The following is an 8,110-nucleotide window of genomic DNA, read 5'->3' as shown; positions in this document are numbered from 1 at the left end:
GTCGGGAACGCTTGGGACTGTCGGGAACGCTTGGGACTGTCGGGAACGCTTGGGACTGTCGGGAATGCTTGGGACTGTCGGGAACGCTTGGGACTGTCGAGAATTGATTGTGCTTTTAGGATTGCGCGTATCATACCGCGCATCGGAGCGTTTGTTTTGAAAGTTTAAGAGGCTATTCAATCCTTTAATTATGACAATTAATTTATGTTGCGAAAGTAACAACCGCAATGTATTTTTATTCTCCAGCTCATCCGCTCAGTCCCAGCGCCATCCTATCGCAACGCAACAACTACGTCATGTCTACCTCTACCGCCGCGTTCACCAACTCTACCATCAAATCTACCATCCCGTTTATCACCAATCATACCACCAACTCTACCACCCCGTCTACCAACTCTACCAATGCCGCTCCTGGTAGTTCTGATAACAACTATAAAGCTGAAGATAACAACAACAAAAATTACCAACTGAAGCAAACAAACGGAAATTCTACGAACCATTGGACCAAGCCTCGGACTAGACAAGGAGTGAGCGACGTAAAAAATCTGAAATTATCCGATATGAATGACCTGGGAGTGGTAGATCGTAGATCACATACATTTGATCACGAGATCGGCGAGGACGAAGAGGTCTATGGTAATACCATCGAAGATCACGCCGTGCCATACCCCAAAATTCCAGCCAGAAAGAAGTTTGGGAGGAATGGGAATGGTGTCTGGAATGGGAATGACGCCGTGAATGGGAATGACGCCGTGAATGGGAATGACGCCGTGAATGGGAATGACGCTGGGAATGGGAATGACGCCGTGAATGGGAATGACGCCGGGAATGGGAATGACGCCGATAATGGGAATGACGCCGGGAATGGGAATGGCATCGGAAATTTAGATGACGGCTGGGATGAAGGTGACATAATTGTTGACAATTACTTTGAAAATTACCACTTCGGGAATGGGATCGGGAACGAAGAAGAAGATTTCGATGCAGCGATTCAGGCGCCGCCTACGCCAGAGGAGGCGCAGCGTATCGCGCGATTCCGAGCCTCGGGGTAACTTTTGTAACTTTTTATATTGATAACATTTATGTAGCAGATTTTGTTACATTTGTATACCATATTTTCTTATATTTGTACACTATATTTTCTTACCTTTATATACATATTTTCTTAAATTTGTATATCATATTTTGTTTCGTACATTTGTACACATATTTTTATAGTTAGGGTAGAGCCTTTCATATAGACCAGTATGATTAACAAGAATCCCTTCACCATTGACCAGGTGCCTTAGCAATTCACCATTGACACGTTTCTTAGCTATAAGTACGTGTAGGTGTAATTCGTTTATTAACATAATTGGAATTTATGTAGCGTATAATAAATGAAAGATTTTATCCGCTGTAACACTCTGGCCTTTTCCTTCCACTTCCCGCTCCTACTTTCCCGCTACTTTCCCAACCATTTCCTTCCACTTTCACGCCACCATCATTTCCCCTCTCTCAATTTCTCAATATTTTTTTGCACTTATCCGTTCCCTCAATGTTGCGTCCAGTCTCAGCTGGTCCTTCTTGAGAGATGCTGCCGCTCAGCTGGCGCAAGACCTCGCGACTCACAGGTGGTCTCCTCGATTCAACAACAACAACAACAGCAGCTTTAACAGCAGCAACTATAACAACATTAACAGCAGCTACGTCAATAACAAGAACAACAACAGCAGTTGGCTGGATTTTAACCTCTCGGAACCTCAGCTGCAAAATCTGCGTCGGCAAGACTTTGCCAAGTCAGTGCTTAGTGTTGTTCAATAATCAATAATATATCAGTTTTTATTTTAATTTTTTGTTGCAATGCCTCGTTCAATTGTCAATAAGTTATAATTTTTTTAAATGCCGTTTTCGACATGCAGTTGAATCTAACTAAATATTTGTTATATTATTCTACATTATCCGAGTTGATGCATTTTGTATCTACTGTAGTACTAGGTATGTATAATTTTAACTTCTTTTTTTATACATCAATAATTACACAGATTGTGTTCATTTTACATTCTTGTGTTTTTTGAATGACATTTAAACACATACGTTTAGCCTTCCTTCTCAGGGTACATTTTAGATGCCCCTCCCCCCATTGCTTACACCCTCCTTGCCTTTTTTTACGCCCCCTTGCCTATTTTCTACACCATTTTTGCCATTTTCTTACACCCCCTTCCCTTTTTTTACACCCTCCTCCCCCTCACCCCCGCAGGCTGAATTTCACTGCAGTGCAATACTGGCTGGAGCAGGCGGGGGGCGGCGGGGGGCCGCCGCTGGAAGGGGGCGGCAGTGTCTGCTGCAGCACTACATAGACCCCGTGTTGCAGGTGTAGGTCTGCTGCAGCACTACATAGACCAGGGCAACACCAAGGAAGACATCATAAGGGCTGCGTCAAAGCTCTGCACCAACTTCCATGTGGAGACCCCGAGGGTCTGCTTCGGCATCCTGCACCTCATGTCGGTCAGTGACGTCACATGCTTGTTTATCTTGCTAATTACTAATCTTACTAATTGGTCATTTTAATCTTACTAATTGATCATAGTGATCATTTTAATCTTTCTAATTGATCGTTTTAATCTTGCTAATTGATTTAATCTTACAAATTTATAAATTTAATTTTACTAATTGATCATTTTAATCTTACTAATTGATCTTTCTAATTAATATTACTAATTAATCATTTTAATCTTACTAATTGATCTTACTAATTAATATTACTAATTGATCATTTTAATCTTACTAATTGATCTTACTAATTAGTATTAATAATTAATCATTTTAATCTTACTAATTGGTCATTTTGATCTTGACAATTGATCTAATTAAGTGATCATTTTATTCCTGCTACTTGATCCAGAAAATTGATCTAATTAATCCTGTAGATCGATCTAACAGTCTTATTAATCCTAATTATTGGTCTCATTAATAATGCTGATTGAACTTCAAGTAATAGGTAACTTCTGGTGACTTTTTTTCGAATGTATCTTGTAAAAAATTATTTTGCTTCTTTCTCTTCTGTTGATTTATTATTCGTGTTTATCGTTCTAAGCTACTTGATAAAATCTACCTATTTCGTATTGTTGATAAAACCAACAACGGAAATAAAAACGGTAAAAAATTCGACAACAACAAGAATAACCAAATAATCGCATTCCAGTCTACTTATTTCGGACGTTATCGTTGATAAAATAAACAACGGAAATACCTGTAAAAACGGCAAAAAATGCGGGAACAAGAACAAAATAATCCAATTCATGTCTACTTATTTCGTACGGTATTGTTGATAAAATAATCGCATAAATAACATAATAATCGCATAAAATAATGACATATAACATAATAATCGCATAATTAACATAATAATCGCATAATTAACATAATAATCGCATAATTAACATAATAATCGCATAAACTAACATAATAAAATTAACATAATAATCACATAAATAACATAATAATCACATAATTAACATAATGATTGCATAATTAACATAATAATCGCCTAATTAACATAATAATCCCATAATTAACATAATAATCACATAATTAACAAATAATCACATAACTAATCTCATATTAACCCCCCGGCAGGACGAGATCGTGTACGTGCTGCAGAACCTGGTGATGCAGCCTGACGGCATCTGCGGCTTCCTCATCGGGGATGTGTGTGGGGTGCCCCCCGACCCCTACCATAAGTGGAGGGTTCTCTTCCCCCCATACCCCAAGCCCCCCATCCGCCTCATCAAACCCCCGAAGGTGGGGGATCCTAGACTAAAGGACTAAATTTCCTTACTTACATTGTCAAAACTATAGGATTAATTCCTATAAGTTTCCATCTAGGTTTAAGTAAGTAGCAATTAAATTTAAGTAGTTGGTTTTCCCTACTGGGGTATCGGTAAATAGAGTGGTACACCGTAGGTGTGCTGGTAGGGAGCAATGGGCCCACTTTACCCTACTGGGGTATCGGTAAATAGTGGTACACCGTAGGTGTGCTGGTAGGGGGCAACTTGTAGGAAGATTTTTCTTGACAAGATATTGGAGGAAGGCACCCTTAACTCACGCGCGCTTCATTAGTCTAAACTCTAAACCCCCCAGCAACGCCGGTTTCTGCTGCTAAATCGCCTGGGGCCATATACTTTCAAAACTCGCTAAGTGAACGTAAGTACTTACGCTCGATTTCCTTGCCTATGATTGGTGGATTTTGCTCCAAAAGCCGTCAGTGATTGACGGATGAACTTACGATCTCTTAACTTTTTTTGAAAGTATAGGCCCTGATCGTAATCAGCGACCAGTCAGAACCTCCTTGCCGACTTTATAGTTTCCTGAGAGTAGGGCAAAAGTTGGCAGAATAAGTACCAGGCTCTGGTAGCTGTCTGATTCGGGGACCGGAATGCAGACCGAAAAGCGGACAATAGGGATGCTGGTGGACTATGCTCCCCGAGTCCTAGGGGGTACTTAATTCAGAGCCGCCCTCGACTCTAAATTTTGTTAGGGTAGGCAACGGGTCCTCTGCACAGAGCATGTACTTAGTTAGGGACACCATTCCAAGGCAATATTGAGAGCACCACCTTTGACGGCTACCAAACGCCGCCCTCCAGCTAGCAACACCAAGAAATGAAGAGAGCTTCTCTGGGTTCGAACCCACGACTAGCTCGTTTCATTAAGTTTTCAACCATTTATTCTACATTCAAACATTTATTGTGCAAGCAGCAAGCTGATGCAATCAGTATTCGTTGGTTTGTTCTCGAATATATTTTTTTGTATGTAAATCTAACAAATTTGCGGAAAAATGAGTGAGATTTTGCCTTAATATCAATGCACCTATTGTCTTTCAGTGCGTTATCCTAACCCAGTACGACATTGTAAAAAAGCATATCGGTGCTTCCAATATTTGGACAATATTACCCAATAATGTTAATGTATTAATGTTCTGTATGGTAAATGTTTTTATTTAACCTCACCCCCTCATCCCCCTGCAGGCGGGGAAGTGGGGAGACTACCGCAAATGTGATACACCAGAGCGCACCATCGTCAGCATGTATCAGCACATCGCTCGCCAGCACCCGGTCAGTATGGTGATCATTACCATTCACAGATGAATGATAATCATAGTTAAGTGATAACCTAAATGGTAACGGTGATTACTTCGCGTAGTAAGCCAGCAGCCGGTCAGTATGGTGATAATTACCATTCACAGATGAATGGTAATCTTATCTAAATGGTAACGGTAATTACTTCGCGTAGTAACCTTTTCTTTTGCACACGCGGGCGAGAGAACACAAGTTGATGATTGTGACGTAACATTCTTACATCACACCATTAAACATCCACATGCTACATCCTCATGCTACATCCACGCGCCACATCCACACGCCACATCCACACGCCACATCCACACGCCACATCCACGCGCCATATCCACACGCCGCATCCACACGCAACATCCACATGCTATGTACATCCACGCGCGACATCCATACACTCCATTCACCTGCTACAGTCACTTACTACATTCACCTGCTACAGTCACTTACTACATTCACATGCTACCAACAACAGACCATGTGAAATAACATCCCTATGTGCATGCGGACAACATATGATATACATTAAAAGCCCATTTGTCGCTCAGGACATCGACTACATCATATGGACGGGTGACCTGCCTCCCCACGACATATGGAACCAAACAAAGGAGTCCAATCTGAAGGTGCTGAGGGAGACCGTGCGCCAGCTCAAGGTCTTCTTCCCCAACACACTCGTCTTCCCCGCCTTGGGGAACCACGAGAGCGCCCCTGTCAACAGGTGGGTGCCTCTGTCAACAGGTAGGGTGCTCCTGTCAACAGGTGGGTGCTCCTGTCAATAAGTGGGTACCTCTGTCAACAGGTGGGTGCTCCTGTCAACAGGTGGGTGCTCCTGTCAACAGGTGGGTGCCCCTGTCAACAAATGGGTGCTCCTGTCAACAGGTGGGTGTCTCTGTCAACAGGTGGGTGCTCCTGTCAACAGGTGGGTGCTCCTGTCAACAGGTGGGTGCTCCTGTCAACAGGTGGGTGCTCCTGTCAATAAGTGGGTGCTCCTGTCAACAGGTGGGTGCTCCTGTCAATAAGTGGGTGCCCCTGTCAACAGGTGGGTGTCCCGGTCAACAGGTGGGTGCCTCTGCCAAAAGGTGGGTGCTCCTGTCAACAGGTGGGTGCTCCTGTCAGCAGGTGGGTGCCTCTGTCAACAAGTTGTTGCCCCCTTTTACCAGATGAGATTTTGTTTTTATTAGGTTCTCACATCGTGCGGTAGGTAGTTGGTCCTATCCTCTACCACATCGCCGACATAGATGTGGCAGTGAACCACGCCACTGCATCGTCATTCGCGGACGACACCAGTGGCCATACTTTCAAAACTCGCTAAGTGAACGTAAGTACTTACGCACTATTTTCTTGTCTATGATTGGTGGATTTTGCTTGAAAGGCAGTCAATGATTGGCTGATGAACTTACGATCTCTTAACTTTTTTCGAAAGTATGGGCCCTGGATACGAATGACCATCACGGACAGGAGGGACTGCGAGAGGCTGCAAGAAGATTTCTCTGCGATATATGACTGGGCCCAAGTGAACAACATGCAGTTCAACGGGACCAAGTTTGAGGTCCTGAGATACAGAGGTAGCGGAAGAGCTGGTATGAAGCACCGCTACCTAGCACCTGACAACTCGGAAACCGAATAGAAGCGACTCGTTCGTGATCTAGGAGTGTTGATGAATACTCAGGTCAATTTTGGTGATCACGTAACTGCAATAACCGCAAGAGGTAGGCGACAGATGGTACTGGTGGGGATCTGGCGGACGTTCAAAAGAGAAGCTGAACCGATGTTCACACTCTTCAGAGCCCATACTCCTTGAATACTGCTGCCAGCGCTGGACCCCATTCACACTTGGCGCAGTGCGGCTATTAGAAGGGGTCCAGCGAACCTTCACGTCCGGGATCTGCGGGAAGAAGGGGCTGAACAACTGTGACCTGTAATTACTGCCGAGGAGACGGGAGAGGTAACCGGTATGTCATTCTGTACACATGGAGATTACTAAGCGCCTTGGCACCTAATTTCAAGAACGAGACTTTTGGGATTGAAGCAGCAGTCAGGCAGACTTTTTAGGATAGCTCCACTACGCACGAATACTGCGCTCTGATTTCAATACCTGCTGGAAGGTTCTCTTTCCGTGGCGGGGCCGAGGCTGTTTAACGCGTTTAAGGATTTAAGAGAGGGTGAGTTCGCCCTCTAAACTTTCTAGAGACAGTACGTGCTCCTGGACACAATCCTGATCGTCCGTCTCTGCACCACTACCAGCGGCGAGATGCAAGCAACAGCATCGTGCATCAGCTAGCCCAGCAGAGAGCATCGGATGACAAATCTGAGGGCATCAGCTGGCCCAACAGAGAGCATCGGATGACAAATCTGAGGGCATCAGCTGGCCCAACAGAGGACAGATGTAGTCGTGGACTGGCCCCCAGGGGCCTCGACGACGACCCCAGTTCACTATTATGTGTGTAGGAGGCCCCGGGGGGCCGTAAGGCTTGACTCATTTGTTAAGTCCGGTAACTTTCTGTATCTTGTCTGCTACCATACTGATACTTGCATGAATGAATGTGACATACTTGCATGATAATAAATGTTGAAATCGACATAACTTATGTTGAATGTAACATGCATGATAACTGATGTTGATGTTGATACATAATTACAGTTATTAATAGTTATGTTAAATTGTTGATGTTGTTACATAATGACAGACAACAATAACTGGTGTGTGAAGTTGCTGAATGTAACATGCATGGAAACGGATATTGAACGTGTCATACATGATGTATGACGTTGAAAGTGACATACATGATGATGTTGGATGTGACATATTTAATAATTTTCGTTTGAGGAACGAAAACAATCTAATTAGAGCTCGGAGTTTTAGGCTGTTTGCTTTTAACATTTTAAAGCTCTATTTGATCTTTGGATTGTTTCTTCCTCGAATTTAATCGTAGCGATAAAGAAAAAGGAAGAAAGCGGCCTTTGGCAGCTTTTCTACCGTTGACCTTGAGTGGTGC

At 43.4% G+C, this 8,110-nt stretch overlaps 1 protein-coding gene across 1 annotated transcript in view; it reads left to right on the top strand.

Annotated features, from left to right (window-relative positions):
• The window catches only part of LOC108664397, a 21,179-nt gene that overhangs the window by 1,157 nt on the left and 11,912 nt on the right, over nt 1-8,110 (top strand). The window contains exons 2-9 of the mRNA XM_047882353.1: nt 247-1,048; nt 1,551-1,778; nt 2,240-2,316; nt 2,354-2,487; nt 3,619-3,783; nt 4,983-5,093; nt 5,660-5,832; nt 6,014-6,193. Of these exons, the coding sequence (XP_047738309.1) occupies nt 247-1,048; nt 1,551-1,778; nt 2,240-2,316; nt 2,354-2,487; nt 3,619-3,783; nt 4,983-5,093; nt 5,660-5,832; nt 6,014-6,193 (1,870 nt within the window). The remainder of the gene's footprint in view (nt 1-246; nt 1,049-1,550; nt 1,779-2,239; nt 2,317-2,353; nt 2,488-3,618; nt 3,784-4,982; nt 5,094-5,659; nt 5,833-6,013; nt 6,194-8,110) is intronic.

The sequence above is a fragment of the Hyalella azteca genome, unplaced genomic scaffold (genome assembly GCF_000764305.2).
Source record: "Hyalella azteca isolate HAZT.00-mixed unplaced genomic scaffold, Hazt_2.0.2 contig10282, whole genome shotgun sequence".
In the NCBI taxonomy this organism is placed as follows: domain Eukaryota; kingdom Metazoa; phylum Arthropoda; class Malacostraca; order Amphipoda; family Hyalellidae; genus Hyalella; species Hyalella azteca.
Note: the sequence above shows the minus strand (reverse complement) of the source record. Positions and strands in the feature narration are given on the sequence as shown.